At 58.7% G+C, this 15637-nt stretch overlaps 2 protein-coding genes across 2 annotated transcripts; one reads left to right on the top strand and one right to left on the bottom strand.

Annotated features, from left to right (window-relative positions):
• Positions 1–8577: 8577 nt before the first annotated feature.
• Positions 8578–12260, top strand: DPP7 (dipeptidyl peptidase 7). The gene is made up of 13 exons (XM_034650431.1): positions 8578–8733; positions 8807–8920; positions 8999–9138; positions 9200–9327; positions 9497–9632; positions 9706–9787; positions 9895–10061; positions 10267–10327; positions 10636–10754; positions 10850–11006; positions 11130–11194; positions 11731–11801; positions 11924–12260. Exons 1-13 carry the CDS (start codon positions 8652–8654, stop codon positions 12021–12023), a joined length of 1422 nt encoding a protein of 473 aa, XP_034506322.1. The 5' UTR covers positions 8578–8651; the 3' UTR covers positions 12024–12260.
• Positions 12261–13635: 1375 nt separating this feature from the next.
• Positions 13636–15036, bottom strand: LOC100478638 (endoplasmic reticulum mannosyl-oligosaccharide 1,2-alpha-mannosidase; the record flags this gene model as incomplete). The annotated part of the gene is given in 4 exon segments (XM_002931354.4): positions 13636–13826; positions 13828–13988; positions 14609–14740; positions 14833–15036. Coding segments are annotated over 4 exon segments (546 nt in total), but the record flags the coding sequence as incomplete, so codon positions are not given.
• Positions 15037–15637: the final 601 nt, after the last annotated feature.

Genomic DNA, 15637 nt, shown 5'->3' on the forward strand with positions numbered 1-15637 from the left:
CAACACCGAGGCTCACCCCTTGCCCATCTGGGCCCCGCCTCGGGGGGCCTGACTCCCCTGTGGGCAGTGCCTCAGATGTGACACATCCTTGCTATGATTCAGGGATGTCCCGTCCACTGGAGGAGCCTTGTTCCTTCTTCCTGTGAATCTTGAATCATGTTTACATTCCGAATACCCAAACAGCTTCCCGTGAGCCAGTGCCCGGGCTTCGCGTTAGTCCCACATCCCTCGTCGTCTCCCGGGGCTGCGCTGGGGCCCCCCCATCATGCTTAGAGACAAGAGCTGAAGGGACAGCCCGACATGGGGCTCTGCCTGGGGTCTCAGAGCCTGGGACCTGCCCTGACCCGAGGGTCTGGGGGCGCCTGTGACCTCCTGCGAATCTGGGCACCTGGCGGGCTGTGGTGTTTACACGTTGGACTCAGGGATCCTTCCCTGGCCCTGCAGGGGCTGGGAGGGGCGGGTGGGCGAGTTTGTCCTGCTCCTGGACCACCCGGTAGGATGGACTTTGCAGGCAGCATAAAGCAGATTGTTTCCCACGTTGGTAAGTGGATCTCTTTCCTTGAATCATCTTTGTGTAGAGTGAGGAAAAGCCATGGTTCCTTTGGGAAACCTCGGACTTCATTCCAAGGGAGTTTCAGGTTTCCATCCCAGATAATGCTGCCATCCTCCAAACATACGTTAGCGACATGCGCAACTTAGCCGTCGGTACACAGGTGCAGAGTCACAGTCGGGGAGTAGGAGGCGCTCATCAGCCCGCTGCACAAACAGACAGCAAGCAGTGGACAGCACGTGATGGGGCTTCTACCCAAGCTTGTATTTCGTTGACCTTGCTACAGTTCATTAAATATCAACGTTAGTGAAATACAGAACTTCGATATAGTGGGAAAGATCAGTGTAGTCAGAGAAGAGGAATGGGTGTCTAGCATCGTGGGGCGGCTCCAATCTCTCATTCTCCCTGGAAACCTGAAAAAGCAGGTGGAACCATCACCATCAGTTTTCAACAGCAGCAACAACAAAATCGCGAGGAAAAAAAAGAAAGTATGGCTCACTGAACAGAACAGAATTAGTTGATAGAAACTCTCTCTAAAGTCCAGATTTGAAAATTATTAGGAAAAAAACTAAGAAAATTCATTTTAAATGCTGAAAGCACTGAAAACACACATGTGGAAGTAAGGGAAATCAGGAGATGTGTTGCACACTGAGAATAGGAGTCTGAGAATTTACCCAAAGGACTAAAGTCTCAGACTGAAGTGTGCAATTGGGAAATTCATTGGTGGAGGTCAATGCGGAAGGAATTGTGCGAAGGCCCAGAGGTAGGACTGTGGCTACGCGATGCGAGGAGTGGAAGAAAAGGGTGAAGAACAGTGAACAGAGCCCAAGGGGCCTCCAGGTTCCCGTCTTACGTGGGTCCGGCATCTGCATTATGATGGGGTGTCTCAGAAGAGAGAGGGGCATGAGAATATTTGAAAGAGTGCTGAAAATTTACCAAACTTGATGTAATAGGATATAAATCTACAAATTCGAGAGGCTCAGTGACTTCCTTGTAGAATCAATCCAGAGACCCACACCAGAGAGTGTTGAAGGACGGGATCTTGAACATAATGAGAAGCGATGGATGATGCATGCAGTGAGGTCAACATTCAGTGTCTCCCAGACAAGGTGGGGTCCCTGGGTGTCTCCACTGGTTACCTGTTCAACTCGTGCTTTTGGCTCAGCTCATGATCTTTTTTTTTTTTTATAAAGATTTAATTTATTTATGCGACAGAGATAGAGACAGCCATTGAGAGAGGGAACACAAGCAGGGGGAGTGGGAGAGGAAGAAGCAGGCTCANATAAAGATTTAATTTATTTATGCGACAGAGACAGAGACAGCCATTGAGAGAGGGAACACAAGCAGGGGGAGTGGGAGAGGAAGAAGCAGGCTCATAGCGGAGGAGCCTGATATGGGGCTCGATCCCACAACGCCCGGATCACGCCCTGAGCCGAAGGCAGACGCTTAACTGCCGTGCCACCCAGGCACCCCTCAACTCATGATCTTGACGGGTTGTGGGATTGAGCCCCTGGTGGGGCCCCCTGCCCAGCGGGGAGTCGCCTGAGTCTCTCCCTCTGCCCCTCCCCCCACTCGTGGGGGCTCACTGTCAATTCAAAAGAAAAGCTTTCAACCAAGAATTCTATGTACAGCAAAACTGACTCTCAAAAAAAAGTGGGAGAATTTAACATCTCAAAAGCTGAGGAGCTCGTTGCCAGTCAGCCCGCTGTGTGTGAAATGCTCACGGGAATCCTTCCGGTGGAAACGGGGACACTAGGAAGTACCTTAGTGCCCGCAGAGAAAGGAAGATCTCTGTTAAAGACAGCTGTGGGAAGTCGGAAAACCAGTGTTGTGTTTCTGTTTGCAACTCCAATGTCTATCCTTCGGGACTTCGAAGATATGTATAAAAATATTTACAAATTATGTTCGGGGGCCCCCAGTGTACGAACTAGGATTTGTGATGACAGCGACGTAAAGGGGTGGCTTGGAGCTGTTCAGAAGATCAGTTATGTGTGTTAGCGAAGTTGGTGTCCATTTGAAGTACATTGTTCTACGTTGAGGATGATAAATGTCCTCGCTGTGCCACAATGAACAGATCTAAAAGATACATACAAAGGGAAATGAGAAGGGAATCGAAAAGTTTCAGTAAAAAAAATTTTTTTAAGAAGAAAAGTTCATGGAGGAAATAAAGGACAAAACAAGAGAACAGGAAAGAAGAGCGCGGTGATGGAAATAACTGTCGTTGGGAATTGCGTTAAGTGAAAATGGATGAAACGCCCAAATCAAAGATTGGCAGAATGGATTAAAATAAAAATATGATCCCAGTATATGCTGCCCAGGAGAGACTCACTGTGGTTCCAGGATCCAAGGCGACTGGAAGTGGAAGGATGGTGAAGGGCGCCGTGCCCATCGTGACTGGAGAGCCTCGGTGCCTCTGCTGCTACCCCACGGAAGAGACTTTAATCCAAGAACTGCTAATAAGAGGTGAAAACATGCAGCTGAGTCTGTTTGTATTTGAGCAAATAAAAGACTTTTCATGGGGAAAAAAGATAAAGACACCATCTATTGATAAAAGATTTATAAAGTTGTATATGCACCAGACAACAGAGTCCCCCAAACACATGAAGCCAAGTGGCAGCATTGAAGAAGAGCCAGGTCCACGGAGGCTGGCGCAGACCTCAGTTACTTTCAGAAAGGATAGAACATCTAGCAGAAGATCGGTAAGCAGGTCGAGGACATGAACGGCTCAGGGAAGTCGCTAGACCCAACAGACAGGGAAGCAGCCCGAACAACAGTACAATGTCCACTCTTCTCAATCGTACATGGAACATTCTCCAGGATATGCCAGATGTTAGGACACAAAACAAGTATTAGTATGTTTTTTAAAAATTGAAAAAAAAATATTATCTTTGAGCCACAATGGAATGAAGCTAGAAATCAGAGGGCAAATAACAAAGAGAAAACTGGCAAACTCATACATACATGGGAATTAACACCAATGGGTCAGAGAAGAAATCAGAAGGGAAATGTTTAAAATTCTGAGATCTAGCAAAGTGAAAGCACAAAATACTAGAATTTATGGGATGCAGGAAAGACTGTGCTCAAATATAAATTTATAACTTTAAATACCGACTTTTAAAAGAAAAGGAAGAAACCAGGTTCCCAGCTGGCTCAGTCAGTGGAACATCCAGCTCCTGATCTCAGGGTCATGAGTTCAAGCCCCACATTGGGTGTAGAGTTTACTTTAAAAATAATAAAGGAATAAAGATCTCAGATTAATATCAAACTCTGCACCTTGAGGAACTGGAAAAGAGGAGCAAACTAAACCCAAAGCTTGCAGAATGAGGGAAATAACAGCAGAATGGAGGTCAGATAGAGGAAAGCAATAGAGACAGTACAGAAAACTGAAAGTTCTTTGAAAATATCCACAAAATTGATAAATATTTAAAGTGAACAAAAAGCAGGAAGGCAAATAACTGAAATCAGAAATGTAAGCAGGGGCATTATTAGTGACCTTACAGAAATGAAAAGGATTATAAGAGACTATTATTAAAAAAATTGTACACCAACAAATTTGATAATCTTTTTAAGATGGACAAATTACCAGAAATGCAATAATTAGCTAAGTTAGCTCAAGAGGTGATACAGGAAACTTCAACAGACTTAGAACAAACAGATTGAGACAATAAGAAAAAAAGAAAACGAAGAAAAGCCAGAGACCACATGGCTTCACTGGTGAATTTTACCAAACATGTTAAGAGTCAGGACATCGGACTGGCTCAGTTGGTGGAGCTTGCAACTCTTGATCTCTGGGTTGTGAATTTGAGCCCCACGTTGGGTGTAGAGATGACTTTAAAACTCTTTTTAAAAACAATTTTTAAGGGAGTTAACATCAATACTTCTCATACTTTTCCAAAAACTTGATAGGCGGTCAAACTCTAATCCATTCTGTGAGGCAGTATTACCTTGATAGCGAAACAAGGGACATTTCAATGAAAGAAGACTACAAACCCATATTCCTTATGAATAATGATGCAAAAATCTTAGCAAGATACACATCAAATCCAGCTATATTTAAAAGATTTTACACCAGGATCAAATGGAATTTATCTCAGGATGCAAGGGTGGTTCAGTATAAGGGAATCAATCGCCCGTAAGACAGAATACAAAGGGATGAGCTGTGGGTACAAACAACTTGCACGGACCTCAAGGACATTGTGCTACATGAAAGACACACACTCCTAGAGGAAAACGGGACAATCAGTGTAGTGCGCTACGTCAGCAGAACACCGTAGGAAACGTGCGTGATCACTGCAACTGATTTGACAAAGCTAACGCCTTTCACGGTAGAAGGGCTCAGGACCCTATGAGTAGAAGGGAACTTCCTCACCGTGATGAAGGGCATTTATGAACAACCCACAGCCAACATCCTACTCAACAGTGAAAGACAAAGCTTTTCCTCTAAGACCAGGAGTAAGACAAGGATACCTGCTTTCTCCGCTGCTAGAAATAAAAGGCACCTGAAGTGGAAAGGAAGAAGTTTAGCTATCTCTATTCGCACGTGATATGATCACGTATATGGAAAATCCCCAAAGTTCACCGGAACACAGCTAGAGCTGGTACAGGACAGCTGCGAGGGGACAGATGAGCTCTCCAGTGTCACGTTCCTGTGCGCCTGCAATGAACGGTCCAAAAAGGAAGTTCAGGAAGCACTTCCGCTTAAAACTACACGTGGAGCTGGGATGCCCGGCTGGCTGTCACTAGAGCCTGCAGCTCTTGATCTCGGGGTCATGAGCTTGAGCCCCATGTTGGCTGCAGAGATTACCTTAAAAAAACAAAAGGAACATCTGAAGGAATAAATAGGGAGAAATTTAACCAAGGAAGCGGTGTACCTGTACAATGAAAACTACAAAGCGCTGCAAAAAGAAACAAGTGGAAAGCTCTCTTGTTCCTTGGATAGGAGTACTTAATTTTAAGATGTCAGTACTAGACAAAGTCATCTACAGGTTTGCGGCAATCCCTGTTAAAATTCCAGCAGCTTTTTTGCTGAAATGGAAGGGTCAATCCTCAAATTCATATGGAATTGCAAGGAGCCCCAAATAACCAAAATATTCTTGAAAAGGAACAAAGAGGACACACATTGCCCAACTTAAAAACTTACTACAGAGGCACAGTGTTCAGGTGCTGGGGTGAGGACAGACACACAGACCGATGGAAGTGAAGGGAGAGTCCAGGAATAAACACGTACATATATGGCCAACTGATTTTTTGCAAGGGTGGGAGGTTTACTCCATGGTGATGGGAAAACTGGATTTTGAAATGCAGATAAATTAAGTCGGACCCTCCTTCATTCCCCATACAGAAAATGAACCAGAAATTGACCAGTGACCCAAAGAGCTAAAAACCACAAAACTAGAAACAACACAGGGCAAGTCTTTGGCCCATTGGCTCTAAGATGAGACGTCAGCAACACAAGCACCAAACAAGTTGGACTTAATCAAAAACTTCTGGGCATCAAAGGACACTGTCAACAGGGAAAAAAACCACCCACAGAATGGGAGAAAGTATTTGTAAACTACATATCTGATAAAGGATTTATATGCACATTTTAAAAAATTTCTAAAACTCCACAACAAAAACTAATGCTTAAAGACAAATAAAAGCCCTTTTGAGGACGGTAAAGGGCACATTACATAGTGTGTGCAATTGGGCACACGCACCAATGTGCCCCTGACGTCGAGGGCAGCATGGTCAGAGCCCAGAGCACAAGGACCTAGTGGGGGCACCTGTCTCCCATCCCCGCTGCCCTGTCGCAGCTTTGAGGGCTAAAAGTGGCAGGGCAGGTGGTGGTGAGGGACCGGGCCTGGCTCCCCAAATCTGTGGGCTTTAGAGGGGGGATCAAGACCCAGCTTTAGCCCCCAATGTCATTGGCCCCCCATGCAGTTGGGAAGAGGGCTTCTGGACCCCCAGACGTACCCGCATGCTCAGGGCCACCGGGCTGGCAGGACACTCAGAGGGAATCAGAATGCACCTGCCTGGGCCTTCCCGGGGCCACCCCAGGCATGGAGGAGCTGCCTGGAGGGTTTGGAGGGGAGAACATGGTGGGTCTGCAGTTGGGGTATTAGGGTCAGGTGCCTGAGCGGAGAGGAGGGGATGAGAGTAGGACCAGCCTGAGGAGAGGCTGCCATCCAGGGGGAAGGAGCTGCAAGTCCTTGTGTCTTGTCCTGGCCTCTACTCTGCGCAGACCATGAAGACCCTGCAAGGGCAGCTCTCTAGTCAACACAGGACAGACAACCCTGGGTGCGGGCACGAGGACACAGGAACAGGGACACAGGGACACGGGGACAAGGGAGCTTGGGGACACAGAGACAGGATGGGGACACAGGGACAGAGGGATAGGGACAGGGGGACAGGGGGGCACAGGGACGGGAACAAGAGGGTAAGCACACAGGGACCTGACGGGACACAGGGACACAGGGACGGGGACACGGGATGGGGACACAGGGACTGGGACACGGGACGGGGACACAGGGACTAGGACATGGGACAGGGACACAGAGACGGGAAGGGGGGCACAAGGGTGGGCACAGAGGGACAGGGGGACGAGGGCACAGGGTTGGGCACAGAGGGCGAGGGACACGGGGACAGGGACACAGGGACACGGGGACAGAGGGACATGGGGATGTGGGGACACAGGGCCACAAGGATGGGGACACAGGAACACAAGGATAGGGGCATTGACAGGACATGGGGATAGGGACGGAGGGGCAGGGACACAGGGACATGGGGTGGGGACAGGGACTCTGGAGTGATTGTGGTGTGGCACTCGGTGATCATGGGGGACCACACCCATGGGGTGGTGTGACATGATGGACATTGTCAGCATGCTGGTTGCCACAGTGACAGTTCTGGGACAGTGTGAGTCTTCCCCACTTAGCCTGGGCCTGTCCTGGGGCCCTGGGTGCCCGGACTGCAGCCCACGTCCAGGACCCCAGCCCAGGCCTGTCCCAGCACCAGGCAGGCGGGGCCTGGGCAGAGACTGGAGGTCGTGCCGGCCAGAGACAGTGCGGGGAGCAGGGATGGGTGACTCCCCTTCCCTCTGCAGCCTGGGGCAGGGGTGGTTCTGCTGCTCTGCGCCCCACCCCCGGGCCCAGGCCTGGCTGCTTGGGGAGAGGTGGCCCCTGCGGTGTCTGGGCCCCGGCACCCCCGGCCCCCATCTGACTGAGCAGCCGGTGACGCTGTTGCAGGACGAGCCTGTTGCAGGACGCGCCGTGGTTTTCGGAGCGGAGACCGGACGGAGCGGTGGGCGGCGAAGCAAGGTTTATGGAGCGCTGCAGGACAAAGCCACCGGGGTGTTTCCGGGCTCGGTGGCGAACGAGCCTGTCATCCAGTCAGGTTCTCAGGTGGGAAAGGCTGCTCCTTCCGGGCTGGTTGTAAAATACTTTTAGGGGTGGTTTCCACTTAGGGTGGGGCCCCTCGTCCCTCCGGCCTCTCCTTCATCAAAGGGAGCAGCCTGGGAGCTCCCAGTGGGGGACTGGGGCCGCCTCTCCCCCAGTGCCGGGCTCTCGGCAGCCACATCCCTACACTGCCCAAAGCCCGGACTGCCCGGCCGTCCCCTGCAGCCACGAGGCCCCGTGCTGTCACTTGGACAAGCCCCTTCCTCAGGGTGGCTGGCCTTCTGCCTGAGACCCCTCCTTCCCGCTGCCGTCCCATCTTCCAGGGCTCCCCCTCTTCTCCTCGGGTCAGCCCAGGACGGCACCGCGGGGCTCGGAGGGTGGGAGGTGCCAGGAGGAGCAGCCTGGGCGGCCGGCGGGGACCCTCCTGCTGGCCTGCTCTCCCTGCCGCTGGGCACCCGGGACCTGGTCAGTGGCCCCTGGAGGACAGGTGGCTGGGCGAACGTCCCCTGTCCCAGCACCAGGCCCTTGCGCCCTCTCCCACTTCCTGCGTCTGTCTCCATGGCGACTGTCTCCATGGCGACACAGGAGGTGGCAGGAACCTTGAGACCCAGGAGAGGCCCGGGAGCGGCGGAGGCGGGGAAGGTCCCCCGCGGCGCACAACCGACCCAGGCTGTCACGTGAGGGCGGCCTGCCGGTCATGTGACCGCGCCCGCCGCCCAGCAGAGATGAGCGCCCGAGCCTGGCCGGCCCTGCCCTGGGCCCTGACCCTGCTGCTGGCGCTGGGGCTGCGCAGCCCGGAGGCCAGGGGTGAGTGTGGGCCCGCGGGCGTCCCCCCACCCTGCCCGGCGTCCCCCGTGCGCTGAGCACCGCGCCCTTCCAGCCCACAGAGTCACGGAGGGCGACTTTCGGGAGGGCTACTTTGAGCAGCTTCTGGACCATTTCAACTTCGAGCGCTTCGGCAACAAGACCTTCCTCCAGCGGTTCCTGGTGTCAGGTGAGGTCGCCTGGGGGGTCCCGGGACCCTGGGGTCCTGCCCCGCACCTCACCCGCCCCTCCCGCCTCCGCCCGACAGAGAGGTTCTGGAAAAGGGGCACGGGGCCCACATTCTTCTACACGGGCAATGAGGGGAACGTGTGGTCCTTCGCCAACAACTCGGGGTTCATCCAGGAGTTGGCGGCGCAGCAGGAGGCCCTGGTCATCTTCGCGGAGCACGTGGGTACCGGCGGCGGGCCGGGCGGGGCGGGGCGGGCNCCCGCTCCCGTTCGGCGAGCAGTCCACGCGGCCCGGGCACACGGAGCTGCTGACGGTGGAGCAGGCCCTGGCCGACTTCGCGAGGCTGCTCAGCGCCCTGCGGCGGGACCTCGGGGCCCAGGACAGCCCGGCCATCGCCTTCGGTGGCAGGTGGGTCCCCGCCCGGCTCGCTCCTCCCCGAGCCACACACCCACGCTTGGCCCCGGGGCCAGGGACCTAGAAGTGCCGGGTCCTTCCGGGGGCACCGTGGACTCTGAGGAGGGAGAGCGGGCGGGTACCGGGGAGGCCGTGGCCCCAGCCGCCCTGTGTCCCCACCCAGCTACGGGGGGATGCTCAGCGCCTACATGAGGATCAAGTACCCCCATCTCGTGGCCGGCGCCCTCGCGGCCAGCGCGCCTGTTGTGGCTGTGGCCGGCCTCGGTGACTCCTACCAGTTCTTCCGGGACGTCTCGGCGGTGAGCGAGGGTTCTGGGGCCCCGGGGCCGGACCAGGCTGTGGCAGCGGCAGCCACGACCCTTCTTTCTCCAGGACTTTGAGGGCCAGAGTCCCAAGTGTGCCCAGGGCGTGCGGGACGCGTTCCGGCAGATCCAGGACTTGTTCTTACGGGGAGGTGAGGAGGCCCCCCGCCCTGCGAGCTGTGGAACACCCCTCCCTCTGCCCCCCACCCCACGCCCTCCCGCAGCCTCCAGAGGCCACTGTCCCGCCCCCTCCTGGCAGCCTATGACACGGTCAGCCGGGAGTTCGGCACCTGCCAGCCACTGTCCGGCCCAGAGGACCTGACCCAGCTCTTTGGGTTTGCCCGGAATGCCTTCACCGTGCTGGCCATGATGGACTACCCGTACCCCACCGACTTCATCGGGCACCTTCCCGCCAACCCAGTCAAGGCAAGATGGCTGCTCCCCGGCATGAGGAGACACTGGCTGGGATCGGGGAGGGCAGTGTCCGTGGACAGAGAAGGGCCCAGCTGCCCTGGGGTGGCTGGTGCTGGCCAGCCCAAGAGCCTCACAGGCACTCTGGGGCCTGGGACCAGGGAAGGGAGAGCTGGGAGGGGCTGCAGGCCAAGTGGGGGTCTTTGGTTGGCATCCCCAGGTTGGCTGTGACCGGCTGCTGAGTGAGAACCAGAGGGTCAAGGGGCTGCGAGCACTGGCTGGTGCGTCCGCCCCTCACCCCGTGCCTGGCGCCAAGTGTGGGGGTGGACATGGCTTGGGGGTGCGGGCCATGTGAAGGCGGGGAGCACCAACATCCCCGTGCAGTCCCTGGCCCAGCCCGGGGGGGCTCTGCTCCACAGGTTCTCTGAGAGGTCCAGGTGGGGAGGGCAGCACGCCCAGCCACAACCTGCCCTGCTGGGAGGGGGGCCAGCCAGGGGGGAGCGAGCTGCCAGCACGGACCCCAGGAGGGGCCCCTCCGAGGGGCAAAGTGAGCGTCGCGGCACCCGGCCCCAGCGCCCCTTTCCGCCAGGGCTGGTGTACAACTCCTCGGGCACAGCCCCCTGTTACGACATCTACCTGCAGTACCAGGCCTGTGCAGACCCCACAGGCTGCGGCTCCGGCCCCGACGCCAGGGCCTGGGATTACCAGGTACGGGGCGCCAGCCGCCTAGGACTGCCCGGGATGGAGGTGCTGGAGGAGGTCCCCCACCCCACCCGCCTGACCTTGGTGTGGGGCATCCACAGGCCTGCACCGAGATCAACCTGACGTTTTCCAGCAACAACGTGACGGACCTCTTCCCTGACCTGCCCTTCACGGAGGCCCACCGCCGGAAGTACTGCCTGGACACGTGGGGCGTGTGGCCTCGGAGGGACTGGCTGCAGATCAGTTTCGGGGGGGACGGTGAGGCTCGAGATGGCAGCATCCTTCCCTCTGCCCCACGCGGACTTGGCTCCCCTGATCCGGCCCACGGCTCAGATCCGGAGGGCTGTGCCCAGTCTCCACCCCCACGTCTGTCTCTTTCAGACCTCAAAGCTGCCAGCAACATCCTCTTCTCCAACGGTGACCTGGACCCCTGGGCAGGGGGCGGGGTGAGTCACGGCCTGGGAGCTGCTGCCGCGCTCCTGCTCTGGCCTGGCGGGGGGCCGGCGCAGGACCCTCCCTGTGGGCCTGCCCGCCTCTGCACCTCGCTTCTGCGTGGCCTTCGTTCTCCTGATTTCCTCTCCTCCCTTCTTTGGTTCTTCCCCTTGGACTTCCTCTGGGGGGCCGGGCAGGGTGGGGGGAGAATCTCAAGCGGAATCCCCGCGGAGCAAAGAGCTGGACGCGGGGTGTGATTCCACGACCCCGATTTCATGACCTGAGGTGAAATCCAGAGTTGGATGCTTAACGGACTGAGCCCCCCAGATACCCCTGCCCTGACTTAGCGTGAACTGACGTCTGGCACCCTCACCTCCACCTCTCCTTTCTCACGAGGCCGCTCAAGGCCATGCCGACACCTGGAGTTCCTGCCCCAGCTGCACCCCAAGCGGGGACAGGCAGCCCCGTCGCAGGCTGCACCGGGTGGGCAGGGGTGGGGCTGGCCGTGGCTCGGAGCACACCGGGCAGCTGACAGAATGTCTGTGGACAGATCCGGCGTAACCTGAGCACGTCGGTCCTCGCCATCACCATCCGGGGGGGAGCCCATCACCTAGACCTCAGGTGCGGGGCTGCCTGGGAGGGGTGCCGCGTGGGACCCGGGCCAGCGGCTGGACATGCGCTGGGGCGGGGCGGGGCTCGGCTTGGCCTGCTGCCCAGCTGAGGCCCCCGTGCCTGCTCCTTAGAGCGTCTCGCCCCGAAGACCCTGCGTCTGTCCGGGAGGCTCGCGAGTTCGAGGCCAGGCTCGTCCGCGAGTGGGTGGAAGCGGCCAGACGCACACAGTGACTGCGGCTGGCCCAGCGTGGGGACTCGGAGGCTGAGGAGCGCTCCCCAACCCAGGACCAGGGAGGGCTAGATGGGAGCATCTCGAGGGTCTAGGGGTGAGCAGCTGTGGCCAAGGGAGGGGCTGAAGAAGCCTCGGGAGGCCTGGCCAAGAGCGGCGTGGGCTGTGGGAGCAGCCACGGTGAACACACCGCATGGCCTCCCAAACCAGCCACACGTTTAATAAAACAGAGCTCTCAATTTGTGTGTGGTCTCAGGGCATGGGGGGGCGCTACCCTGTGGCCAGCCCAAGGGTCTTTCCGGGCAGCCCCACTGAGGGATGTGGCGCTTTCCCCGCTACCCTGCCCCGCATCGGGGGCTGGGCCCTGGGAGGACCTGGGGCCACAGCTCCACCTCCAGGGTGGGCACCTTCCCTGTCCTGTCGCCCGTGGGTGTGGAGGGGCAGCCGTGCAGCAATGGGGTGACGGAGCCCACTTCAGAGACAGGCCCTGCACCCCACTGCAGGCACAAAAGACACAGTACCAGGGGTCGAGTGGAAGGCAGCCCCAAGGGTGGCCCCTGGATACCTGAGGTGCTGGAACACCAGGGAACGTGGCCAAGAACCCAGGTCCTGCCAGGCACTGGGAGCCCGGACCCTCGCAGAGATGGTGTCCACCCGCGGAAGAGGCCCTGTCTGCTCTGGGACGGGGGATCTTCTAGAAATGATAGAGGCAACGGGCTGCTCAGGGCTCTCACACAGGAAGGACCTGCACCTGTCTTGTGGGGCCACTTGGTTCTAGAGAGCAGCGTCCCCCCAGACGCCAAGGATCGTCTCTGGAAAAGCACCCGCGTCGGGGCTCAGGAAAGAAGCGCAGGCTCCCGTGAAGGGACAGGCACGCCCCTGCCGGTGGACACGGAGCCCAGGACCGGCTGAGCAGGCGCAGAGCGTCCACGCGCCCCGTCCTGGGTCTCCGGGCTGCAGTCACGGCACAAGTCCCAACCTCCGAGCACGGGGCGCGAGCGACACGTGGCTGGACTCCCATCACAACTGAGGAGACGCAGGGTCTCACACACAGAAGCGTCAGAGCAAATCTGCTTTATGCTGCCTGCAAAGTCCATCCTACCGGGTGGTCCAGGAGCAGGACAAACGCCCACCCGCCCCTCCCAGCCCCTGCAGGGCCAGGGAAGGATCCCTGAGTCCAATGTGTAAACACCACAGCCCGCCAGGTGCCCAGATTCGCAGGAGGTCACAGGCGCCCCCAGACCCTCGGGTCAGGGCAGGTCCCAGGCTCTGAGACCCCAGGCGGAGCCCCATGTCGGGCTGTCCCTTCAGTTCTTGTCTCAGCAAGATGGGGGGGCCCCAGCGCAGCCCCGGGAGACGACGAGGGATGTGGGACCAACATGAAGCCCGGGCACCGGCTCACAGGAAGACGTTCAGTGACCAGGAATGTGAGTCATGATTCCAGTTTCCTTGGGAAGCAGGAGGCTCCCCTAGTGGACGGGACCACCGTGATTCATGGCGCTGACCTTACAATACGATCCACGTGAAAAGCTCACACAGAATGCCCAGCTGCCCTGACCACCCATGAGGCCCTGAGATGCCGAGGCCCAGGGACCCCCTGGCGTCTGTCATCACCCTGGCCTGGAACACGGGCAGCCAGCGGAGTGGACACTGCAGGGCCAAGGTCCAAGGACAGTGGACGTACCCAAACGGGTCCGCTGACAGGCTTCCACAAACACAAGACCTGTGAACCCCCTGGGCACTGCCCACAGGGGAGTCAGGCCCCCCGAGGCGGGGCCCAGATGGGCAAGGGGTGAGCCTCGGTGTAACACGTAGGCGTCCAGGCTGAGCAGGTCTGGGTCGTCGGAGAAGAGCAGATACAGATACTTGAGCGTCTCCCCCAGAAAGAAGCTCTCCATCTTGTCCCTGGGCTGGGGATTGAGGGGATCCCGGACGTTGCTGATGGAGGAGTAGCCGCCCGAGGGGACCTGCGCGAAGCCGAGACCGCGGCGTCACCGCTGCAGGCGCAGCCGGCTCGCCACAGTGGGCTCGGCCCTCGGGGCGCGGGCCCGGCAGCCAGACGGCCCCCTCCCCAAGTCTCCCTGCCTCAGCACCAGGCGCGCGCGGCCCAGCCCGGGGCCTGGGGGTGGTGACCCCGAGGTCCACCAGGGGACCGGCCCGCCTGGAGGTCAGCCACAGTTCCTCAAGACACCCCCGCAGAGATGCCAGCCGCCCTCCAGGGACCTGACGGAACGCGCTGCCTCCCGAAGGCCCCGACGCCACCTGAGGAGTCCGGAACCCACCGCCTCACACGCCACAGGGCAGAGGTCAAGCTGTGGCTCTGCCAGGGTGGGTGGTGGGCCCCGGACAGGGCGTGACCTCCTCGGAGCCAACCGGGGCGGAGAAGCACCGCCCCGGCCACGGGGAGGATCCGGGAAGGATGCGACGCGCCCCGTGCGCACGGGGCCACGGGAGGGGCCCTCCCCACAGAGCCTGGTCCCTCGAGACAGGACCAAGGGATGCCCCCGAACTCCCGAGGCCACGGCGAGCCTGCCCCTCCCCCACCCCCACGGCCCGCGAGGCGGCGGCGGCGGCGGCGGCAGCTCACCCGTGTGTACGTGTTGAAGCTCTGCAGGAGCTCCCAGCCCCAGTCCTGGTACTTGGGGTCCCCCGTGAGGCGGTGCAGGTAGAAGAGGCTCTCTACCGTCTCGGGCCGCAGCAGGTTGTGCCTGTCGGCCGGCTGGGGGGCACGGCGGGGGGCGGGAAACGCGGGCTGAGCTCAGGCGAGGCCCCCACGGCGCCCCCCACGCCCAGAGCCCGGCCCCGGCTCACCTTGACCTGCACGTCCTTGTGGTCGCTCTGGGGGTACAGGTTGAAGTGCACAATTTCGGGGCTCAGCCCCGTCTCCATCTGGCGGTTCATCTGGTAGCAGGTGTCCATGAGCGCCCGGGCCAGCTCCATGTGGTCAGCGGGCAGGCCGTGGTGGGCGCCCAGAGCCAGCGTCCCTGGCAGGAAGCACACCAGGTGGTCCTGAAATCAGAGCGCGTCCTCACCACTGCTGAGTCTGTGGCCGCACGGGGCGGGGGGCGGCAACACGGGGTCGGCCGCTATCTCGGGTCTCCCACATCCCCACGAGTCAGTGAGCCCGAGCGGGGACGCCTCAGGGTCCACTCGGGCAAGCGACTCAACTACAGGCCCAGCACTCGGGGCTCAACGTGAGCAGGGGAGAAGCTGGTGGCAGGACACCCGCCTCCCGGGGGAGCAGATGCCGACCCGGGTCTCCCCCACACCCCCACCCGACCCTCCGCCCGACCCCACAAACACCGATGGGGCACCGCAGTACCGCTGGCAGGAGACCAGAGGCTAGGCCCAGGGGAGAGGGGAAAGGGAGGGTCCCCGGGAGGCGGGGAGCTGGGACCCTAGGGGAGGGGCCGGGGCCCAGCGGAGACCTCGGCTCCCCCCCTCAGCTCCCCCTCAGCTCCCCCTGCTGTCGTGGGGACAGCTCAGGCTACACAGCCCAGCCACCCGGCCCACGGCCAGAATTTCATTGCTCTCTGCAAAGTCTTGACTCACGAACCCGTCGGGGCCCAGGACACACGGGTGGGCGCTGAAGCCCCCTCCCCGCCCCGACACCCCC

The sequence above is a fragment of the Ailuropoda melanoleuca genome, unplaced genomic scaffold, assembly GCF_002007445.2.
Source record: "Ailuropoda melanoleuca isolate Jingjing unplaced genomic scaffold, ASM200744v2 unplaced-scaffold21774, whole genome shotgun sequence".
NCBI lineage: Eukaryota > Metazoa > Chordata > Mammalia > Carnivora > Ursidae > Ailuropoda > Ailuropoda melanoleuca.

Excerpts from the sequence above, each read along its gene's own strand:
- DPP7 (XM_034650431.1), top strand. The coding sequence starts at position 8,652 with ATGAGCGCCCGAGCCTGGCCGGCCCTGCCCTGGGCCCTGACCCTGCTG. Across the intron at positions 9,633-9,705 it reads TCTTCCGGGACGTCTCGGCG|GACTTTGAGGGCCAGAGTCC; the intron begins GTGAGCGAGGGT and ends TTCTTTCTCCAG. Across the intron at positions 10,062-10,266 it reads TTCCCGCCAACCCAGTCAAG|GTTGGCTGTGACCGGCTGCT; the intron begins GCAAGATGGCTG and ends TGGCATCCCCAG.